The sequence below is a fragment of the Etheostoma cragini genome, chromosome 20, assembly GCF_013103735.1.
Source record: "Etheostoma cragini isolate CJK2018 chromosome 20, CSU_Ecrag_1.0, whole genome shotgun sequence".
In the NCBI taxonomy this organism is placed as follows: domain Eukaryota; kingdom Metazoa; phylum Chordata; class Actinopteri; order Perciformes; family Percidae; genus Etheostoma; species Etheostoma cragini.
This window is the reverse complement of record NC_048426.1, coordinates 15,926,254-15,950,677: the sequence shown is the minus strand read 5'-3', so window position 1 is coordinate 15,950,677 and position 24,424 is coordinate 15,926,254. Positions and strand designations below refer to the sequence as shown.

The window sequence follows — 24,424 nt, the reverse complement described above, 5'->3', positions numbered from 1 at the left end:
CACGGTTAGCTTTTGTTTTGGGGAAAAGGCTTGGTACCCCCTTTCGGTACCACCATGATGCCAGGCGAGGGGCACGGACTATGTTGTCTGTTGTGTTCAGTTTTACATGGAAAACAATACACGTCTAAGGGAAATGTCACGGTCGGAGAGATATAACGTTATATGCTCTTTGAAAGACATTGACAAAGACGAAAACTATGGACATTTTAACCAAACCAAACATAGTTATTTTGGCACCTATTGCACATCACAAGCCTGTAAACATAGAGGCTTCAATGAAGAGAAGGGAGAGCATTGCAGCGCTTGGGAGCACATAAAAACGTATTTTCTACAGTCTATGTATAAAACTCACAGAAGAAAGAAAGAGATTTGTGATGCATTTGGCTCATAAATTAAATGAGAATCAAAGTCATGAAAAAAATAACGTATTTAAAAACAATCTAATTTTTTTCAAAATGTAATCGTGAAATTGTGACTTCTCTGACAATTTCTTCTTAACAGAAGGTTAATTGTCTTGTCTTATTGAACTTATTTATATGTACCTTCCTTTTCACACCAATTAATTTTTGCAAGATTTGGGCATGCCAACAGACGATTGGTAGGAGAGGACAGAACTTGTTGACATGGGTGCAGAGCTTGCGGCTCTTTCGGGTGTCAAGGCATCTGAGAGGCCGAAATCTGTTTATAATGGATTTAAACAGGAGACACATTAATGATGGCCCTGCTTATCGTGTTATTCCTGTCTTGTGGGAGTTGTAACACTGTAACCACCAAAGTCCTAATTATCCAGTATCTATTTTCTCTGCAGCATTGATTCTTTTAACTTGATGTAGAGTATCACACATGAAAGAAGATGAGCGGTGGTGATGTTATGGGTGCTGGGTGTAAGATGTACAAGTGCAAGCAGTGGTAACACAAGCCTCATGGGAGGCATTGGAGCAACACATGAAATACCAGAGCATTTCCGTTGCCATCACACCCACACTGAAAGTGCTAAAATATGTGAAGAATCATATTTTCTTCTCTTACTCCAACTTGTGTCTATAAGATATTTTGTGACTCCAGCTTTACAGTAGTTATTGTTGCACCTCCAGGATGTGCTTGAGAATACATTGCCAAATCCCTGGCTGCAGCTATGCGCAGTGCACGATAAGTCGGTAAGAGTCTCTCTAAATTGAGCTGGTGGCGTGCACTGCTCTACCTGCTGAAATGCTGTAGACATCTCTAAGGCCGAGATACTCCAGACTCCTCCAGAGAGTGTTTTGGTTCTGAGTGCTTCTACTTATTCCAGTACTTGAGAGAAAGCCTTCAACAAAATAAGTTACACTCCACTAACCCCGGACTTCTCATCTTTGTTATCTGGAGGGCTGGAATCAAAATGCATATGTACATAAGTAAACAAGCTGGTGAGAAAAGATGAAACGGAGAAAAGAGATGCTCTTTACATAATTGCACACTTCTAAGAGGCCCAATGCTAGGATTATTTTTATGATGAGCCATAACAACCCATTACATTCCTCTAAACTCTGTAATCACTCTTTACTATCATCAATAATGATAATTTATTTAGACGCCGTATTATCAGTTCATCAGTCCATGCCAGCAGCACTACAAGGTCAGGCCGTCAGGGCAGCACTGGCAGGTCTACACATACAACACTTTTGTGTTTTACAGGAGTCTTTCATCTCATCCCTAATTCATCGGCTGATTTAGTTACTGCAGCGTTGTTGAGGAGACCTTTGGTATGACTACCTGTCGCTATGCAGAATTCTCCATCAACGTCATTATTCCCCTGTGTAGTGCACCAAGAGAGTGTGATTGGTTGACACCAAGAAAACAAGCAGAGCTGTCATCACGGCCCGCTTATTGAGATGCTCCTGTGGTACTTACACAAGTCTAATAGGAGTTTCACACTCTTGTTGGTGGTGCTTACGCAACACATAGATGTACACAGAAAAAAGGAATAAGAGTAATAGAGTACTGTATTAGAGTGGGAGTATTTTAATAGAGTGAAATTCAATCTTAATGTGACTCTGCTCACTTCTCACAGTTTAAGGACCGCTTAATCTGAAAAGCGCTTCTGCTCTGACATTGCATGTGGGAAGGCTGTTGTTCCACTAGCTTCTGCACTTCAATGCATTCTCATTTAGAGTATATTTATAGCCACACTAGCTGTGTAGATGACTTGTTATCACTTTAGTGATCCCCTGTCAAAAGGTGATGATGTTAATTAGGTTTCCTTCTATCTGACAGAACCCGGAAGTTCAAGTATCTCTTTGGCTGTCTATAAAGCACTCTGATTCTGCTTGACCTTTCTCATTGTTCCTATGGAGATCTTTGCATACAGTCAGCCAAAAGGAATATAAACCCCTAAAGTCTGAGTTTTTAATACAAATTTTCTAAACTGACCCATCTCCAAATTGAGTACAGCATCGTCTTTCCATTTAATGTGAGCACCATCACTTTGAGCTTCACTTATGAATGGTTGATAGCAGTGCCCCCTCCTCCTCTGTAGCAGCCAGATGTAAGAAGGGTTGGTGACGGAAGGAGGACGAGGCCGAGAGAAGAGAGACAATGTCAGATACTAAATTGTACTTCAGTGTGGGGGTGACATGGGCAAAAAGGGCCAATAGTAGGCCAGAGAAACAAGACTTAGGAAGGTGTGTGTGTGTGTGTATGTATATGTGTGTTTGTGTGCGCACACGCCAATGAAAATGACAACACTCCCTTCTTTACTCCATTTATCCAAGAGGAGACGAGAGAGGGGTGTGTGCGTGTGTGTGCGTGCAGGCAGAATGGGATCCGTGGATCGATACCCTTCTTATATTGCCCAAATCAACCCTATGCTCGCTCCGTCAACAGGGAGAAGGATTGTATGCTTCAACCAAGCCAAATGTTGATTAACTGTAGAGGGCTATTCATTTAAATTTGCATCTGAGTTAAATAACATTTTCATATTGAGCCAAGACTGGCAGCATTATCCAAAGTCTTTCCCATAACAGTCCCATGAATGGCACAATCGATTCCAGCAGGTCAGTATTATCTCAATTAGATCTGCTTCCTACTGTACAGACTGTATGTATGGAGCCAATACTGTATAGAAATAAATAGGATTATGACATTGCAGGGTGTTTATGAAGATATGATTAAATACTGAAAATACTTTACTATTAATTGTAATATTCACTTTCCAGTTCGTTTTTTGTAAGGGGGTGTCTCCACATGTCAGCTGGAGTTAGGTTAAAATCTGTTTTCCCATCAATGTTAGGTTCCCCCTTATTTGAGCCCAACCTTACCCCTAATGCTGGGTTCATTTCTCATGGAATGAATGACTCATGATGTAAATACATCAGCAAGTTACTAATCTCTAGTCATTAATATTATTAGACAAACTTGTTGTCACATTAAAAACAATTGTGGTCTCATGAAGGACCCCCTTTTCTTTGCTCACAATGCTCTTTGCATTAGAATATCTCCCTGGATCAACTTGAGAAAAGATTCAGTATTAAGCGTGCGTTTTGAGGGCCCCGAGCTTTGTCATATTGCTTTTTATGCACACAAATGTTAAAAACAAAGCTTTCTATTTCTCTCTCTCTCTCTCTCTCTCTCTCTCTCTTGCTCCCTCTCTCTCTCTCTCTCTCTCCCTCTTTCTCTCTCTCTCGTGCATCATGCTACACTATAACGGAGTGCTTCACTGTTACTACTACTACTGCTGCACTCTGCTCTCAGCACAATCCCCCTTACATTAAATAATGCAGATGGCCATTGTGCAGAAGCTGCTCCCTGCTTCCCCATCCCATAGCAGCCCATATCAGCAGATTTCCACTTGCTCTGCTATTATGAAGAGTAACTATGTCCAACTCAGCGTTCACAGGGCCAGCACTTTAAACGCAATAAAGCCATTTACACAACACCAGCATCATGTTTGCTTTCAGCTGTTCTCCCAAAAGAATGCATATTGGGGGAAGTTAGTTTAGTTTCTTGTTTCACTGTATTTAGCTTTGCTGTGCTCACATTTTGGACTCCAAAAAGACATTTCTTAGATACATATATTGTATATACAGAAGTGTAACAAATATAGACAGTCATTCTCAGAAATATTCACACTTAAGTTCATAAATTAGTTCTTATGCAGCATCAAAGCTTAGCAATGCCTCTTTTACATAAATAATGAATTAATTCACATGAACATTATTTTCTTTTTAAAACGCCCATATTATGCTAATTTTTAGGTTCATAATTGTATTTTGAGGTTGTACAAGAATAGCTTTACATGGTTTCATTTTCAAAAAACGCCATATTTCTTTGTACCACACATTGCTGCTGGCTGCTGTTTTCACCCTGTGTGTTTATGTCTCGGTTTTAGCTACAGAGTGAGACATCTCAATTCTATACTGTTTTGTTGGGAGTCGCACATGCACAGTAGCTAGGTAAGATCACATCAGCTGGATAACTCTTTCTCCAGCTTTGGTCAGTACAAGGCAGGATTAGCTGGGGGACTTCTTATAAATGAGGGCACACTTGTGGAATACCTGCAGAACAGGGACATGTAAGTGGTAATTTTGTAGATTATGGTGACCTAGTGTGTGTTGTTGCAGTGTTTTGCCAATGAGAACGGGCTAGCATGCTAGCGCTAGCATGTGCTACGGTTAACCAACTCATTTTGGCTAGTGACGTAGAAAGCCGTGCAGATTTTGAACAGCTCACCCGGAGACTGAAGGCAGAGAACATTCAGAAACCTGTATCTCACTCAAAACAGCATTGCTAGTTTTTTCCCAAGTTTGTATGCATGTGGAAGCATCAGAGACACAAAATAACACCCCAAATCACAGATTGTTTTTTCAAGCACTTTAACATGAAACGCTCCAATCAATTGCCTCATTTGTACCATATGAACAGAGTAAACAACCTAAAGGAGATTGGACTCAAAGGGATCAATTACGGATGGTCTCTGTTTGACCATCACATTTAGACGGGCAGAGACCAAGGGGGAAAAAAAGGAAAACTTGTGACAAGGTGGGGAAATATACAGTATATTTGTATTAGAATTAACTCTGCGTTGTGCATTTCACTGTTTGGTTGAAAAGTTTAAGCAAAAAAAAAGACAAGTTTATTGATCCTCGTGTAAAAAAAAAGAAAAAAAAAAAAAAAAGAAAAACTGTCAAAAACTGCTTGTTTTAAAATGGCTAATTCTCAAGATTTCTAGATTTTTTTTAAAAATAATTACGAATTAGATATTCAATTATACAAGTTATTGTTTGTTGGTTGCATAGATTCTTTGTCTTATTTTTTCTTGTTAAACAAACACAAAAAAGCAACAGTGACACCGCTATAAGGACCACTCCAGTATAAAGATTATATTTTAAGTTGTGTTATTGTGTCCAACGTTTTCCTGTTGTTACTCCACCACTGTGGAGGGAAATGACCAAAGACAAAAGACTTTTAAGGCCCTAGTAGCACAAGAGTGTCCCCTGATAAATAGTGTGCATGTGTGTGGGTGAAGTGGGGTTCTCTCGGGAAATGACGCGCACACTCGCAGCGTCTGCATGCACAGACACACTGGCTAAAGTCAGTTTTCTCTTGACAGGATGATGAAGTGGTTCTCCAGTGCGTGGCCTGCATCCAGAAGGAGAATCGCAAGTTCTGCCTGGCTGCTGAGGGGCTGGGCAATCGGCTGTGTTACCTGGAGCCCACATCTGAGGCAAAGGTAGGCACACGGCTGCCCGGTTTGATTTCTTTCTGATCTGAAGAATATTCAGTGGAACAAATAGATGCATGTTATTGTGTCTTGGGTGTCTCTGCTGAGTAACTACTTCTACTTTCAAATTCCAATTGAAAATGGTATTAATATACTTTAGAACACCACACTGAACAGGACTGTTCTTCAGCAACAAGTTCATGCTGGAGGAACTGTGGAGAAACCGACTCAAACTTTGTCCACACCTTTTGCTCCTGTGGGAAACTTAAGAAATACTTTAAAAATATCTACACAGAATTGGTCGATATTGTTAATATAGAAATCCGTTGGTTGCTTCGTTGGGAGTCACCCCTGATGGTTTTGAACAAAGGGATGATATACACCTTCTGCAAATCCTTCTTGCCGCAGCCATTAAGGATATCCCTTTAAATTGGCTAAAGCCCACTGTTCCAGCATCTCAGTGGTGGAAGGAGTGGGTGTGGGAGCTCCGTAGAACGGAGGACAAAACCCACAACCTGAGGCTCCAGAGGGATAAACTTCTAAAGAAATGGACCCGTCTTAATAAGGTGGAGGACAGGGGAGAGAGTCCCCTGTCCTCCACCTCTTCCTCCCCCTTTTTTCTCATTTTATTATTATTTTTATTTCCGTTTTTCAGATACTTCATTGTCTAACCATGTATGCCTGTGCTGACTGTCTTAGATAAATTAAAAACAAGTTAAATAAAACCAAATCTCTACAGTTATATAATCAACTTTGTATTTTCACGCACACATGTGCATACAGAATGTAATCAACAAATGTTTCATGAAGCAGTTATTTGAACCGGATGGAAGGATGCGTTCAAGCAGGGTGAGAACGCCATGGAAACCCAACCATCCATTTAGTTAATCTTTGTTTAGGTCCAGCAAAGATTCAGTGAAGCCAAGCGAAGATGCACTGAAAGGCCGCTCAGCACGCCATCAAAGCTGGAGCAACCGCTCACAGCCACCACAGTCTTCTAGATGAGCTTTCCTTCCATGGGTTAAGGGACGACATGGCATCCCAGTGGGCCCGCCGTCTGTTGATAATTCCCAGAAATTACGCCCCTGGACGTGCTTGATGAAATGTTTCATAAACACTGCTGTCATTTGCTCTAATTGCCCACAGATTTATTGCAGCTGAGCAGTAACTGTAGATGCTGATGTATTTGAAGGTTTGTGCTACTAAGTGCAAAGTTTGAAAGCAGTTGGATCAGCAGGTTGCCACCGTATTTCATTTTTGTGAAAAAAATGAACAAACAAATGAAAACGTATGTAAAGCTGAACCTTTATTTTTCAACGTGACAGTGGTCGAGCTAGTAGGCAGAAATATCTGAATGATGATTGGCTGTTGGAGAGAACCGTACCGATCCCAAGCCACTTTCACCTTTTTCCGGCCCTTGTTGCTCTGCTGGCATTATTGTTTCCCCATAGAAAAGCCTCCTGACAGCAGGCCTAATGGGCTTTTTCCGCATTTATACTCTTTTAATCATATTCCATTAGTATTGCCTGAGATTAATTACGCTCAAGCTATGACACCAGGCATATACGGTCTGTAAATGTGTCAGAGACATACAGATGCTTTTTAAGGAATGGAGGCAAAAAAATAAGAAGGGATAAAAGAACCATGTACTCGTGGCATTTAGTATCTTCTCTCTTTTCAACAACCCCCTCCTGCCCTCCAACAGCTCTCACAAAGAGGAAGTGTGTGTATATTGGTGAGGGTGTTGTGCGCAGAGTGAGGTGAGGCTTTCACCCCATACTGGATGGTAATTACACCTGACAGGTGTGATTGATGTTCTCTCTATCTGGCACTTTGTCTTCATGGCCTGCGTTTTTTTTTATTTTTATGAAAAGGCATTACCCCACCTTTGGGATCAGTGACAAAGAGACGAAAAAACCCAGATGGCAATTTGGAAGCGGGCCGCGGCGACTGAGTTGGATGCCTCCTTTCCTTGGTGAACTAGTCTCGTAGTGGGGCACAGAACCAGCACCGCAGGATGAGGTTGATTTAGAGTGTGCACTGTTTAAATGGCAACATCAATCAGCCTGTGAGAAGCTGGTTGATTGTGATATACGCCCAGCAGCACTCGCCTGTCAGTGACCCAATATTACGACCACTAGAAACCCACATACCATAATGGCAGTTGTAGGAGCCAAATTGAGCTTTGGGTTGATTTCATGTTTCTTTCTTTGTGTGTGTGTGTGTGCCGGTCAGATTATTATTTTTTTTAATATACAGATAAATTGTTATTATAGGACCGACTGACAGGTTTTTTTATCGCTTGCATGATTCCACTATGGTTATACTACTACTACTACTACTACTACTACTACTACTACTAATATTAATACTAACACTAATAATAATAAAAAATATTAAACATTTGATTGTGTTGTACAATTTAGAAGTAAAAGAAGTAATCCTATGTGCGTCGATCCTACATTTTTTAACTTGGGAGCAATGAGTGCTTTTTAGGGGGGAAAAAGTTACCATAAGGTTACACTCTTTGTAAAACATGAACAAACACAAACAACAAATTCCACAGAACTTTCTTTTTTCATCCATTTAGACAGGCAGTCATAACGGAAAGTGAACATAAATAAACTATTTTAACATAGATCTTCTTTAGGGCTTTGTTACGTGGTATTGCATCAGTGCATAAACTCAAGTACTTCCTAATACCGATGCCAGCGTTTTAGGCAGTATTGGAACAGCTCTAGTTGCATCTAAGGCCACAGGTCTGTCTATCCCCACTTAAAGGACGGCCGGGAGGCTGAAGTTGGAGCCCAAGGGGGAAAGGCCTTAAAGACCGAAGTCTTTAGACCGTGTGGTAGTGTACCGTGTAGGGCCAAGACAGGACAAGCAGTTTGCTACCATATAAGTGACTGCTTAAGTTTGTTTGTTTTAATTTACCTCAAGTTTTTTGTAACATTCTATCTAGATCAATAACAATAAATGGTCATTTGACCGACTGGATCAACTTCTACTTCTAATCTATACAACCGCACGCAACAAGCTATACATCCAGCTCAGCCACCAGTAGTAGCAAATCAGGGAGCAAAGGGCCAACTGGAAAAAGCTTCTACAGCAGTGATGCTGTGTCTTTCTTATATCTACAGTGTGTGAGTCAAGCCGGACTTCATCATGTACGCCAACGGACAGATTGTTTGCAAATCCTCTGTCTTAGCTCCTTGCTTCAATTAACAGTTTTAGCACCTCCTCCAATTAAGCTGAAAAGTAACGACAGAGCATGAGATCACTTCCTCAGGGCAATCAGCTTTGCCCTCACTGACTCTCTCTGTGAAGACAGAAGTTAAGATGCCATCTATCCCTGGCCACTATCTAGCTGCGCTCTTTCCCTCATTACACTATTGGTCATGAACCAAATGTCATGGTATGTCCAAGCTGCTATAAAGCTGTCTACCTGCTCTAGCTGGGAAGAGTACATCCTGACAGAACTGGACACTCATCAAACACCCATCACCACATCCAGCTCTTCTAGACCTTCATTAAACTGCCTTGCTCTCCCCAGGCAGCCCCCTCCCCAACTGTTACAGTCCTGCGTGTGGAGAGAGCAAAGGTCAGCTGTTAGTCACCCAGAGAGATAAGGGCAGGGCTGGATTGCTTTTCCCCAGACCCTTTTTTATGATTTCCCGACAGTAGCTAAGTTTCCATCCACATGTGAATCAAATTATCTGACGTTTAAAAAAAACTCATGTGAATAAAGCTAGTGAAATTGTGTTTCCATCCAACGGCTTTAAAGTGAATAAAAACCTGTGGGTAATGACGTCACATGCTGTTTTGCAAACAAATTGGTATATTTTTTGTGAGACATGTCTCGCTGTTTGAGCGCCTTCCATTTAGTCCACAGGACGTCCCTTGGCTTGTTGTAACCTTTGTAGCCCTATATAAAATAGCTCAGACGGCCGAACAGGACGTTGAGGATTCACAGGCGGCTGGCTGTGAAGGCCAAACCCTTCTTCCTCCAGCGGCTGGCGGCATAAACGATACCCGTCTGCCAACCGTTGCCGAAGGCGGTATTCCTCTAGCGGCCGCCGGCATAAACGATACCCCTCTGGCAATCGTTGGCAAAGGCGGTATTCCTCTAGTGGCCGGTGGCGTAAACGATTCCCCTCTGGCAGCCGTCGGCTCAAAGATGAGTGTGGTATTGAGTATCTTCTCAATCTAACCCATAGATGTATTGCCCCAAATGTCAAACTGTTACTTTAAGTGCAATTAAGGGAGCTGAATGACAATAGCATAAATTAGTTGGCAAGAAAAAAAAATCATAGCATCTATTAAAATAAAACAAATGATTCAAGTTGATATCTAAATTAAGCGATTTGTGGAGTGTGTCAGCCAATTGGACAATCTGGAAGCACTATTGTTGGACTTCAACACACTGGCATTAATCAAATCATCTCGGTTTGTTTTCACTGAATCACGAGCCTCACCTAGAGCATCTATACTTCAACATGACTGAGTTTTTAATAATCAGATTGCCATGTTTGTGCACAGTAGTGGTCATTTGCGTCTTGACTCTAAATCTATTGTTACTTCACCCTGAAACTGGGTTGTGTGAAGTTTGCAAATGAGGTTAGATTTACGGTACATGAACCAGTTTGGGAGGAGTTGCGGTACTCAGTAAGGAGGCCAGGGCAGGCGTTGATCTACTTTTTCTTGCAGCCATTCCCCACAATATCTCCATCCCTGCTTCCCTCATTCTGTCAGCAATTTCCCCCATCCTCTGCTGTCCCGGTTTGGGATGCAGTTTGGTCGATCTTCTTTGTTTGTCTAACACTTGTAATGCTCTGTCCATGACCTGGCTTATCTGATCTCATACTGACATGAGAGCACTTAATCTGTTTTCAAAGTACCTTTTAATGAATATCGCCCACATGATTTAAAGGAACTTGGTTCAAGTGCGATAAAAATCCAGCAGTCAGCACAGATTTATAAGTGGGCATCTAATCAGAAAATCCCTGTGGATTCAAGAAGTACTTTTCAGTTTTGTGGATATGTGTTTTCCTTATGCAGCAAAAGGTTATTCACACTTTAGTTGAGAACTTGGTGTGCAACCGTTATCTAACTAATTTTTAATTTAAACTTAAAAGATGTTGTGTTTCCTGCATGTTTTCACTGCCCTATAAGATAACAGTTTCAAAGGTTTCATCACCAAGAAATTAGTAAACTGCACACTTCTTGGACCTAAATGCCTTTTTCTTTCATCTAAATGGTAGAGGGGTAGATATGGTGTAAAACTCCTTTGTAAGTCCGACTTTTTGGGAGACTGAGCCCCACTGGTTGTGTTTCTGTTTAGAGATGATAATAGAGTTCTTGGCACAGGTGACAACACCCGACATAAGGAAGGAACTCTGTCTTCTGAGGTACAGATGTCTTCTGTAGCTCCTTTTAGCCTGAGAAGACAGTTGTAGTTTTAGAGCCTGTAAAATCTGTCTCCCGCAGCTTGAAACTATTACTTTGAACTAACCTCTACAATGAAAACACAAGAGTGAACACTGTATATAAAGTAGCTAAAAACTGTGGTAATCATAAGTACTCTGATACCCACTTGTCTGTTGTTGCAGTATGTCCCTCCAGACCTTTGCATCTGTACCTTTGTGCTGGAGCAGTCTCTGTCAGTACGAGCCCTACAGGAGATGCTGGCTAAGAGCGGACTGAACAGTGAAGGGGTGAGTGATGGTGAACACACACACACACACACACACACACACACAGAGACACATGCTAATACACATGCAAACATAGGAAACACTCTGACAATTCATACTTCAATGCCTCATAAGCCATCAAGTCATGTACTGTATGTCACACTATGTTTAGACATTCAAAGGAGGAGGTTGTAAAACAGTGTATTGTAATGAATGAAGTCAGTTTAGTTGAATACTCTTAACTTGTTCAGTCACTATAAAGAGATTAATGGGCAGAATAGGCCCATTACAGTGGCCAGGGGACCTCGACTGCGGAGAGGTCCGGGCCCCTACGAATATAAATTAGGATGAAGGGGATGCCCTGGCTTACTGCAGCGTTTCCTCAAGTGCTGCATGCACTTTTAGCCCATTTGATTAACTCTAAGGCTTGAAGGAAAACGGCATACTTTAGCACATACATATTTAAATTAAGCATTTTACAAGCAAAGAGAGCCAGTGACAGCAGATTTGGATTCTTTTCAATCAATACTATGTCGCTGAATTTGTCATTTACAATTCATCATTGTAATTTCTGCACCTGTTGTTGTTTAGGTCGAGTTCTTGCAAGTGTGTTTGCTTCTCTTTGTCATTGCTCTGACAGATGTGTAATTCTCCCTTTTCTGTGTATAATCTCCATCTTCCGCATGATAGACACGCGGCCCGGAGCGATGGGTATGTTCACCACTCATACCATTTCCCTCTCATTCCCAATGCATGGCGCTGTAGATTGGTCACAATACATAATATTCTACTAAAACCCATCACCACTGAACATTTGTCTCTTTCTATCAGAAATTGTTAGAAAGGGTTTATAGTTTATGCTAACACCTTTGAAACACCTTTGAAATAACTGATGATCAAAAAGATTTTTCGTGCACACTGGGTGAGAAAATGATGTCTGAGCTCCTGCTGAGCTGACAGAAACAAAGGTTGGTATAGACTTCGGAATAAGGTTCCTTAACCTTCCCAAGGTTTCCATTGCCGGAGAACTAGAGCGGCACCGATGCTGGAGTAGCGTCAGATTAACATTAGTCTTGCCCTCTGGGGCATTCAGATGGATGTTCCTTGCGATATCATTTGTTTTCTATAAACCACACCACATAGGATAAGCTCTCATTTGTCACAGTATCTTTTTTTACTCACTCAATCTTGGCTGTGTGATATCAGATGCTATGAGAGGATGCAAACAGCTGAGACAAAAATGTCCGCGACAGAAAATGATCACGAGTGAATTAGTAAAAAGGAAAAAATAAGCTCATCACTGACTTTGAGTCAGCTATTGCCACTTGGCTAATGATGGTGAGAATTTCCATAAATCCTCAGTTGTTAAGGCTCATTTATTTGCTTGACTTCTGAGATAAATAGATGTTGGAGGACTAGAGTTTAAGAGTTTAAGAGCTGGATGTCAGGGAATTATGAGCCACAACAGAGAAAAGAGGTGCTCAAAATATTGAAATCTAAATTAAACCTCAAAAGGACATGTTTAACTGCGTCCAGCCTCATCCCTCATGCATGAGCACCCTTCTTTAGAACTTAAGATAACACTTAAAGTCCAACTGCATTTTTTTGTTTGCCATTGCACTTATACAGTACCTTGGGTCTCATTTATAAAAGTGGCGTACGCACAACATGGGGATGTTGTACCCAGAAAAAAATAACTTTTTTTCTTCCTTTTGATAGCAAAGAACTATCAATAACAATAAATGAAACAAATGCAAAACTGGAAGCATACATGTTCAGATGGACTTTAATATTGTTGCATTTGATACTTTCTTATTAGGCTTCTCGGATCTCAAAAAAAGTTTCCTTTACCTTTCTTTCATTTTTGCCTTTGTAGTAAAGACCCCAGCAAGTTTAAGATGTCTTTGTCATTTTTATTGTGTTACTTCACTGTTTTTTCACATTTATCTTTTTTCGATACTGCATTCCTAGTCATCGTTCTTTGCCTGCGTTGAAATGTCATCGGACGAAGCGCCATTAAAGGGGAAATGGAGGTTGAATATGTCTCGGCTCAGGCTCTGAAATCAATATGCCTTTGAACAGATGGGTTTATCAATAGACAGTGGCTAGAGAAAATCGGTAATTCAGGCTGTTTTAGCCGGAAGGCCCTGAGACACAGGGGACTGAAGAGGACCTGCAATGAAAAACACACTTACAACTGGTGTAAATGCCAACCCCACTTTTTAGATCAGTATTCACCAACCACTATTCTGTGTAAATTTGTCATTGCTCATCTAAAAAGCACTGACCTTTTTGATTGGGTCAAAAGGGCTAATAACGAGATCAGTCAGTCAAGCTGCCCTGACGGCATCTGGGGTGCTAGTGTTTCTTTTCCTCTGCCATCACTGCCACCTCTTTTTTTTCTAGCTTGGTGTTTGTTTGTGGCTGCAGCCACACCTCCTTTTTATTGAGACAAACCCCAACACTGCCGCTACATGCACACACACGTAATTTACTGCAGGGCTCACACACCAGGAGGCTGCGTCCTGCTAAATGTCACGCCTTTAAATTGATATGAGGATTTCACTTTTTGTCAACAGCTGTACAGGAGATCCAGTACTTCTTTGATCCAATAGTCTTCTTCTTTATGGCTGAATGAGATGAGGTTAATACAGTCTGACTCTTTTCAGTTGCTCAAGGTGGATTGATTTTTTTGCTGCAATGTGTCTCTACATGTAAAAGTTATTTTTCTTATGAGCCACAATTTCCCTCAGTGTACAATCTATCTGTATAACGCAGTCTCCAGCGGCAAGGTATGGAAACAAGCAGAAGGCTTAGGTTTATTGGTTGTGGTGTTGATTGCAGCTGGATGTGCCTCGCTGCATTAAGCTCAGTACCTCAGCGAGCATATAACAGTAACCGGGAGCAAGGAAGAAGCCTGAAGCCAGTGCTGCAGTCTGCACGACACAACTGCATCAAATCACAGGCCAGCTATTGTCCCATGTAGCCAATCCTGGGGGGATATAGGCAGAGAGAAAGAGGGAAGGAGGAGAGAGAGGCTGTGCATTGTAGGACGCTTTCACGAAACACTGCCATGCATTATGTGTCTCTCAGATAATTCAAATTGAAAAAAAATCGACTGAGCTTTGGTAGATTTTAAGTCTTGACTACGTGTCATTAGTGTCCTGCAGTGGCTGTAGTTTCAGTTTAATGTGGCATAAACTCGGCATTGTTTCAAAAAAGGCTTTCTGGAGCCGGTGCCAATGGCAATACTTTGTAAAATGCCAAAGAATGGGAGTCAACTTGTTTTTCTAAGTCCTGCTTAAAAGACTTGACAGTTTGACAATTGTGTGCTCTTGGCACTTAAAATAAAGCAGAGGCGGGCAGAGAGAGGCTCAGGAGAACAATAGTTCTTTCTGAATAATGACACTCTTTTTTACCTTAATGCTTCCTAGAGGCTCATAAGGAAGGTGAGTAACACAAGAGTTGCTTGAAGAAAAACAACCAAAAACTCTTCTTTATCCCCTTTGCATCTCTACCAGTAGAGATACCATTGGTTCCCCCTCCTGCATCTTAACCCAACCCCATAAGCGGTGGAGTCATTTCCTGCTAATGTTGACATTGCATCAGAGACTGACAGTAGTTGCATCCTTCCCACATTCCTGTTGTCGGAGTGCTGGAAAGATGACCCCGTATCGCTCATGGATACAGGACCATCTCCTGTGGCAAGACAGATTGCATGTCTGCATTGACGAGATGGGGTGCCGAAACCCTCCCCAAGAGATATGTGCCCCCACTTGAGGTCATCATCGCTGGTAAAGGTCCTCGCTGAGGGCAACGTTCAGTGCCAGAGGTCGGTTGTAGATTGAAGCAGTTGGAGGACGAGACCACTGGGAATGTTCAGCTTGAGCTGATGTGTGTGTGTGTGTGTGTGTGTGTGTTTGTGTGTGTGTGTTTGTGTGTAGGCAGCGCAGAGTGGCGGACACAAGACTCTTCTGTATGGGCATGCCATACTCCTGCGGCATTCCTTCAGCTCTATGGTAAGTGATCACGCACAATCAATGTGTCCTCATCGAAAAAAATGACCAAGGTCTTCTGCAGAGGAGTGTGTGTGTGTGTGACAGCGCTATCCTGTGTGGTTTGATGTTTTTGTTGACCACAGTATCTGGCCTGTTTGAAGACATCAAGATCACAGACAGATAAGCTTTCCTTCGATGTCGGTCTGCAGGAGGATTCAACAGGTAAGAAAAGCTCTGTGCAGTTTGCTTTTATCCACCTCCTTTTCCTTGTTCATTCTAGCTGTCTCTGTCTCTCTTTGTCTGTCCCTGTCTTTTTCCAGTTTCCCTCCATTTGGTTCTTTCACTCTGTCTAACTCTCTCTCTGCTGTCTGCAAGCTCCCTTCTCTTTATCCCTCCCTCCCTCTCTGTTCACAAGCGCTTGTTTTCTCAGTTAATATTCCCTGTGGAGCGCTGTAGACATACAGTGTGCTTCTTTTGTCAGTGCTGATTACATCTCTGTTGCACATTTGCATTATTATTTATTTTATACCATGCCCCAGATGATCAGTTACCTCAATATAACTTAAAAAGAGTGTTGCCATGGTGCATCCAAGTTCTCACGTCTACCTTCTCTCCCCTTATTGTATTATTAGTAATTACAGATGACATTCAGGCAGCGGCAATGTGGTGCTCGCTTAACTGTTCACTATAGCTGGATGATTAAATTATGGAGACACTGTACAGTATATGTATGCAGTCTTCATATTTTAAACAACCCCGCTTTAGTTTAGAAAGCGTGTGTGTGTGTGTGTGTGTGTGTGTGTGTGTGTGTGTGTGTGTGTGTGTGTGTGTGTGTGTGTGTGTGTGTGTAAAAAAAAAAGTGTGTACATGTGTGTGTTAAAAAAAAAAGAAAAAAAGTGTGTGTATCATTGTAGGTGAGGCCTGTTGGTGGACGATCCACCCTGCCTCCAAACAGAGATCTGAAGGAGAGAAAGTGCGGATTGGCGATGACCTCATCCTAGTCAGTGTGTCCTCAGAGAGATACCTTGTAAGTTCATTGTTTGCTGTTGCTAATCCTTAAGCTGTGCTTGCATGCATGCGTGCGTGTGTGTGTGTGATATAGAGGTTTTAGGAGGAGAACATCAAGTCTTCTTGAAATGTGACAACATTTCAGATTATCCTAATCCTGTTACCAGACTCTCCCCATGACTTCTCTTCTTCATGAGGCTGTTATTGTAAAGCAACACCTTTTTTCCTGCTAGATAACTGCAAGGCTGCTAACATTTACATTAAGCAAAATTTGACCTGAAGTAGAAGTGTCTGGTTTGGTGGATTAGGATTTCTTCCGACTGCTGCCAGTGCCACATCCCTCTGCCATCAATAATGATTATGTTCCTATTGCACTACTGAACTGACCTTTTCAGCAATAGGCTGCTTCTTAGACTATTATGCCTTCCTGCCCTCTAAGATCAGCATCATAGCACTGCGCGATGTTAACCCTGGGAAACATGTCCCCTGTGTTCCATGAAGTTGTTGACTTCATGGCAGGGCCACAGCCAGATGACCACTATCGCCTTACAGTCACCAATGTCAATCTGGAAGTCTGACCCAGCTGTCTTCCACACAGTGGGATGTGGGAACAGCACCCAAGGGCTGTGGAGGCACTCTGGATAGGGAGGATGTTCAAGACACAGCTGCCACAAAATTTGTATTTTGGACACTAAAGAACTGTGGAAAACACACACATACAGCATTACAGCCCCTCAGTTGGTATAAAACCCCAAACACTCAGGCATCTGTCCGTCCGGTTTATGGTTTCCTCAACACTAAGTTACATCACATTTATTGTTGAATAAATGTTAAAAGTGTATCTTCCTGTATAACCCACACTTGTTTGCAGTCGGGTTGTCCCCTAAAGATTTATTTACAAAAGGTATAAATGTTTAATATAATTTCTTACAGGTTCAATGTGTTAAATTATTGTATTTGGTGGAACAAAAAAAGTAGAACCATGCAGGTAAAGTAAAAAAAAAAAAAAAAAAGTTTCCACCTGGTGTTGATGTATGCCAAAAGTGAATACTGCGCAAAATCTTTTTCCTCTTTTCCTGCAGCACTTATCCATCTCCAACGGCAACATTCAGGTGGACGCTTCCTTCATGCAAACCCTGTGGAACGTCCATCCCATCTGCTCCGGTAGCAACATAGAAGAAGGTAGAGGCTACACAAAGTCCCAACTTCCATTAGTTCTTCACAATTCTTTCCACATGTTTGTCCATGTTTCTATAGTGTTGTTTATCTACATATATACAGTGTATTAATAAAAGGAGAAGGTGTAGGCTGTCGAATCAATGTCAGCTCGTGAATATATCTCAAGATAGGATAGTGCAATTTTCCACCAATTGGTCAAGGATGATCCCCTAAACACTACAAATACTTTTATTTTAAAGACCGTTTCAGAATTAAATGTAGACTGTTTCAGGATTAAATGAAGCTTTTTCATATGTTAAAAAGAATCTTATTAAGCTGTTCTTTGAAACATCCAATCGAAAAGTATATTTTCTTTTTCCGCTGTGACCATTCCCAGATTTGTGGAAATCTCCTTGTCATGTTAAATTAGCTTGGCTTTCTTTTTTGAGAAATGAGGAAAACTCCTTCTGAAGTCAACATTAACATATTGCATCTATGAGACGATAAGCATTTGCAGTGGATGCAAAAGAAGCAAAAAAAAAAAACGGGAAACAAAATTTTGAGTCTCCTTATTTAAATCTAATGTCCTTCCTCCTCCATTAGGCTACCTTTTGGGTGGTCATGTGATGCGGCTGTTCCATGGACATGACGAGGTAGTGGCCATCCCAGGATCAGACCAGAGTGAAGAGCAGCAGAGGTGCGAAACACAGCAAGTGTTGAACAAACTAGATCACGCTGCAGCATCAGGGGTCACCCTTTAGTTACGGTAGAGCAGTTATGTAGCACAAGAGAAGCTGACTGACCTGTGAGTTACCCATGGTTCCTCAGCTCCCACCTACTTTGCTTCATAAAGAATGGCTCTGACCAGTGTGGCACTGGTCTCTCTGGGGGGAGCCAAAATGGCTGCCGTGTTATTTTTATCTACAGTATAGATGCTTGATGCCAACACAGTTAACGTAGGACGCAGAAGAAAGGCACACTGGGATCGAAGTGGGTCACAACAGCGGGCAAGGCCCATCCACGCTCAGCCAGGTGCCTGGATGTGTGTGTTCCTCCAGGGCAAAAACACACATACACACATGGTGTCTATTTTTAGAGGAGATTATGGCAAAGTTGGAGGTGTGGTTAGATTTTTATTTTCTTGCTTTGGCTTTTCTTCTTCTGTTCTTGAAATTCAACAGAAGGAGCAAGATGTTTAGAGGTCTTAGTTTTTTTTCTGGGGCAGATCAAACACACTCCAAGCTGTCAGCGGGGGGTGATGAGAGATTTATTTTATCTTTGGACCCAGACACCCAACTGATAGACAGTGTAGCTGTAGGTTATCAGGGCGCACATGTCTCTGTTTGAAGGATGTGATGCTTTAGTCAGCAGAGTAAATACGTCAAAGTGCGTGTGCGTTTTTATGTGTACAAACACGTCCTCCCAGTGAATATCAGTGTAACAAATGAGAGTAAAGAGTGGTGTTCTTTCGAAGCAGGATGAATGACCTTGACAGTATCAGTGGTGGCTAGACATTTACAGTGTTCACAGAAAGACAACCCACTCATGCTTCTCTGGCATCCCCAGGATAGTCAACTATGAGACAGGCAAAGCCGGTGCCAAGGCCAGGTCCCTGTGGAGGCTGGAGCCGCTCCGTATCAGGTGGGTTGTGTTTCACGTGATCTGTTATCTATTTCTTTCCTTCCTGTTTCTCACAACCTATTTTATTCTTTTTTTATCATTTTCCATCATCATCATATTTTTCCATCCCACCTGTTTCTTTTGTATCTGCTGTTTTGTCTTTACATTTTTTTCTCTCCACACCCATTTGTCCTTTCCTCCCTCTCCCTACATATGATTTAGTGCTGCTCTGTGGCCACTCTGTCTCTTTATTTGAAAATCTTCCCCCTATTTCTCTTTTTTTTTTGTTGCTTTCCTCTTTTCTATTGACTCTTTGATCCTGACTATTTCACAGCCTCACAGGCAACGCAGCCTTTCCTTTTATTCATTTAAAATCTTGTGTCAAATGTTATATTTGTAACATTTACATAGTTTTTCACCGTGATTTGTTTCACCGTGATTTCTTGAACAGAAACAAAGTTCATAATTCGTGAAATGTTTATCAATCTGCTAATTATTCTACCCCATGGCATGCTAGATAATTAACAGCCGGCAGCAATGTTTGGATCAACTAATTAGCCGATATAAGACTTCCCGGGTTTATTTTAATGCACCTTTGTATGTTTGCATATGTGCTTAATTTTACTGTGTGGGTGCGATCTTGACAGCTGGAGTGGGAGCCACATCCGCTGGGGCCAGCCGTTCCGACTGCGCCACCTGACCACCGGTCACTACTTGGCCCTGACTGAGGATAGGGGGTTGGTGCTGCAGGACCGGGAGAGATCAGACACCATCGCCACCGCTTTCTGCTTCAGAGCCTCTAAGGTTAGGATATACGTACGCACAGATACAAGGGCACAAAATGTCCTCACTTGACTCTGCCGCTGTTCCTCAAGGTGACTTGCGTCACATGTGGTCAATCACACACCTCCTCCTTACACACCACTTGAATTAAGTTACAAAGGATGACCTCTAAACCATTACAAATGAACCGCCCACTTCTCTTGAACTGGAAAATCACAATTTTTCAAGGACAATGAAAACTACAAGAATTATTAGAGCAGTGAAAGCTATGCCATCAAGGTTGATTTAGCTGCTCCTGGCGACTCTGACTAAACCGTCCAATTAGCCTTACTCTATGTAATGGAGTTTCTAGATATGGCCAGTGATTGTCAGCGAATTAGTGACCCTTCCGATGTGTTTTCAAAGCATGAATATAAGTGAAGTCATTTATCACTTAAGTCCTCATGTCGATTAGGGGTCGCAGTTATATGTGATCCTAGCAAAGCAAATACAATCATCCCACTGTGATAGATGGAGCCATAAACAGCCGATGCAGTTGACATTTGGTTGGTGTTCGATTTAAGAACAGATCTGCATGCAGTGTGTCTGAATGTGCATGTTTTGTATTGTGCCAGCACCCTCTACACTGACAACTTTGACATTTTCTCCTCCCCTGTGCAGGAGAAGCTGGAGCAGAGCCCCAAGCGGGACATGGATGGCATGGGGGTGGCAGAGATTAAATACGGGGACTCGCTTTGTTTCATCATGCACATGGCCACGGGACTCTGGCTCTCCTACCAGGCACCTGATGTCAAATCTGCTCGTCTGGGTCCCCTAAAGAGACGAGTGAGTGAAGACAAATATGAGCGCAATGTTTCGTCTTCAAATGGAAAGCACATCTAAAAACAAACAACATCAAAAAATAAATATGATTCCTTGGAGCAAATAATTATTTTTAGGGTAATGAGTTTATTGACTAAGATTATTGTCTATTAGTTTTTATCTCTGCTTCAGCTAAATATAAACCGTGTCCTTTGGCTATTGTGGCAGAAGTGATAGAGGTGTGCACGATAATATGCGTGACAATGTGTCCTCCATGTAAACACAGCCAGATAGCCTGTAGTGTCAGCACCTGTGTTCCAGACATTGTGGCTAAGTGCTGGCTCCCGATGGCTGGTCACTTTCTCTCCACTATATAACCTCCCCTTCTTATTTTGGTCTTTTTTCCCCCTCTTTCCCTACATGATCTTATGGCGGTGTCTCACACTTTTTCTCTTCCTGTCTGCCCTGTCAAGGCGTGCCTGCATTCTGAAGGTCACATGGATGACGGGTTGACCTTGCAGCGCTGTCAACACGAGGAGTCCCGTGCTGCACGAATCATCCGCAACACCACATTACTTTTCAACCGATTCATCAGGTATGCGGAACATGGCAGTAACACTGCTGTTCCTCACTATTAGACACAGTGACGTGATCACACAAATTGCCCAATTAAACCAAATTACAGTCTACATTTGTCTTGAGCCATTTTATTAGGCTAATTTGCAAAATGTCCTGTCATTGGTACAAGTTGCGTAATCGTTCCACCGATAATGAGGATGGAGCATAATTAATAGAGCTGATAAAACAAAGAGTCCACACACACATCACACACAGATGAATCCAGAAAACCTCTCAAAACCCCACAGACTCTCACAGTCCACACAAAAGTGATGCAACTTCCCTACAGTTTGTGAACGCACCCAGTGGGGAGTTGTGAGTTTTGACTGAGTGGGATGCCAAAGCCCTAGACAGCTCACTCAGTGGTCCAGTCATGCGTTTCCAAAAGGCAAACATTGTAGCGGCGTCACGGCTATGCACTGCCAGCTATAAAGAAGGGAGTCGTGGAGCACGTAAATGGATGCTTCCAGCACCCTTATTTGTTATCACACGGCCCGCTGTCTCCTGGGTTGGGCTCATAGGGCACTAATGGCGGGAACATGTGAGAGTCTGTCAGCCTACCCCCGCGGCTGTGACACACACATCCATGCTCACGCCTCCCACGAGTACGACAGGAGCTATTTTTAGCAGGCCAGCGGAAATCAGCATTTCAGCATGGATGAACCTGTGGGCTAAACATTGTGTTAGTCATCACAGCCTTCCCGCAAGTCTGCTCCGTCTCCCAATTACAGTGTCTATACCAGGCATTATTGCATTTGTGAGGAATGGGGGTATTTTTAAAACTATGCATAATCACAATCTAGGGACTGCTTTTCTGTCTGAACGTTGTGATGTGTTGATGTTTCGGTGTCCCCTCTCTCGCTCTCTGTGTCTCTCTCTCTCTGTCTCTCTCTTTCTCTCCCTCCAAGAGACCTGGATTGTCTGGGTATTAAGAATAGGGTACTGGTCTCGCTGCCTGTTGAAGAGGTGCTCCAAACCCTCAATGACCTCATCACATATTTCCAGCTCCCTGATGCTGAGCTGGAACATGAAGAGAGGCAGATCAAGCTGCGCTCGCTCAAGAACCGGCAGAACCTTTTCAAACAGGAAGTACGTTTCACCATAAGGAGGAAGGAGGGCGCATCAAACCAACAGTCTATGAAACATCAATTAATAACACAGTGAGCTGTTCTAAGCCCCTTGCACCAAATAGTTTGACTTGTGATTGAGGCAATTTCAGTAAGTGACTGCACATATGGGTGAGCCAGGAGCAGTGGCAAACTCGCAAAAGACAAAGTATGTGAAGGGCTAAAGCAAATTATATGGTTTCAATGCCATCTTGTATTTGGAGGCATTGCATTTGAAAGTGTCAGCAGTTCTGGTGTTATAAGTTTCCCCAAGGCTGGCGCCGAGTGCGCTGAAGCTTTCTGCTAAGCCTCTCGGACCTAAATTGCAATCATCAATTACGAAATGTCAGCTGCCTTGCTGAGGGTGCCTATGATGTCAACTATCCACACTCCCCTTAACCTTTGCAGGCTTAAACAATGTGTCACCATATCCTCAAGCCAACAGACATGATTGTGAATTAGCTAACTGAAATAAATGTGCATTTCTGGGGTATAAGTATTTGCAAATTATGCATATTTCAGCATTTCATTTAATCTTATTTAGCCGTCTTTCTATGATAATATACCAAAGCGGCACATCTCTTTCCCAACCCTAATATATTATATTTAGAAGGTTAATTTTTCATTGCAGACAGCTGACTCATGATTTTCCCTGGCATTATAAATCCTCAACAATTTCCATTTTGTCTTTTTACGGCACCCATTTAGCATATATGATCACTATAGATAATTCGCTGTGGTATAAATCACCATGACACAACCACCAAATTGGACAAGAGAGAGCCATAGGGCTGCATTCAGGATGGTTGACTAATTGAATGCTGCAGAGAAAGAGCTCACCAAATTAAGTTGTCATACTAATGAGAGCTTGTTATTTAAACGATATGTATTTTAATAGGGGATGTCGGTTTAAAATACATGCATTTCATTTTTGTCATGTTCACATATTTGATCCCTGTGTATTTTGTAGGGCATGCTGACTCTGGTGTCCAACTGTATCGATCGTCTCAACCTATACAACAGTGCTGCCCACTTCGGTGAGTGTGCGGGGTCGGAGGCCGGAGCAGCCTGGAAAGACATTCTAAACCTGCTGTATGAGCTGCTGGGTAAGTAGTCTGTTTAACACACACATAAACATGCACACACACATACACACACACACATGTACAAACACACACACTGTTATCAATCAAAGAGATGAGAGTCGTTGTTTGAAGGTAAAGTAGCTGCAGTGGTGATGAAGAAGTGGGCTGACCTGGTATTAAAGCAGCCATTTACAGACCCTGCACAGAGGAACATTGTGTTCTGAGGTTTCCAGAATTTAACTTAACATTATACATGCAGACATGCGCACACACACCATCAATTTCCAATTTCCAACGCCCACACACAAGCACATCACTTATGTCACGTGCTTCTAGAGCATCAACATACACGCAAACATACACAGTATTGCACTGATTGACAGCTTTATGTCATATGACCAGATATTTCTTAGCCATTGAATGTCAATTTTCATCATTTTGCTGCTTTCTGTTTCATTTACTTGTTCTTGTGCTCTTTGCATTCCCATAGCACTATGTCATCAGCCATGCCTTCGCAAAACCACTTTAACCTCTTGCACTGCTAGCATATGCTCTGTCAAATGTAGACGTATCTCACTAAAATGATCTGGCAGAGAAAAGAACTTTTTTTTGCTCTCCCTCTAGCTATATCTGATGAATACAATGTTTGGCTGAAACATTTTTGTCAGCAGTTGTGACATAAAAGGATGTACGAGCGAGCAGACATTTCTTTCCTGCCACATTCCTAAGAAGAGAATGTGGATGTAAATGGATCTTTTGTCCTGCCACATCGAAACCCCTCTGCCCTCTAAGTGTGCCCTTCACACTCTTATTTACACTGATTTCACCTCCTGGCTTAGATTAGTGTTCTAGCCAC

At 42.2% G+C, this 24,424-nt stretch overlaps 1 protein-coding gene across 11 annotated transcripts in view; it reads left to right on the top strand.

The window, feature by feature from the left end:
- LOC117935927 (ryanodine receptor 3-like) overlaps window positions 1-24,424 on the top strand; it is a 103,798-nt gene that overhangs the window by 14,540 nt on the left and 64,834 nt on the right. For 6 of the 11 annotated variants that reach the window (XM_034858566.1, XM_034858564.1, XM_034858556.1 and 3 more), the window contains exons 2-16: window positions 5,588-5,707; window positions 11,308-11,412; window positions 12,082-12,102; window positions 14,826-14,840; window positions 15,336-15,410; window positions 15,533-15,611; window positions 16,304-16,416; window positions 17,480-17,579; window positions 18,159-18,252; window positions 19,122-19,196; window positions 19,823-19,979; window positions 20,619-20,783; window positions 21,233-21,354; window positions 22,286-22,466; window positions 23,454-23,589. In XM_034858566.1, coding sequence (XP_034714457.1) covers window positions 5,588-5,707; window positions 11,308-11,412; window positions 12,082-12,102; window positions 14,826-14,840; window positions 15,336-15,410; window positions 15,533-15,611; window positions 16,304-16,416; window positions 17,480-17,579; window positions 18,159-18,252; window positions 19,122-19,196; window positions 19,823-19,979; window positions 20,619-20,783; window positions 21,233-21,354; window positions 22,286-22,466; window positions 23,454-23,589 — 1,558 coding nt within the window. The remainder of the gene's footprint in view (window positions 1-5,587; window positions 5,708-11,307; window positions 11,413-12,081; window positions 12,103-14,825; window positions 14,841-15,335; window positions 15,411-15,532; window positions 15,612-16,303; window positions 16,417-17,479; window positions 17,580-18,158; window positions 18,253-19,121; window positions 19,197-19,822; window positions 19,980-20,618; window positions 20,784-21,232; window positions 21,355-22,285; window positions 22,467-23,453; window positions 23,590-24,424) is intronic. The other 5 variants (XM_034858565.1, XM_034858563.1, XM_034858562.1 and 2 more) reach the window with 3 other exon arrangements.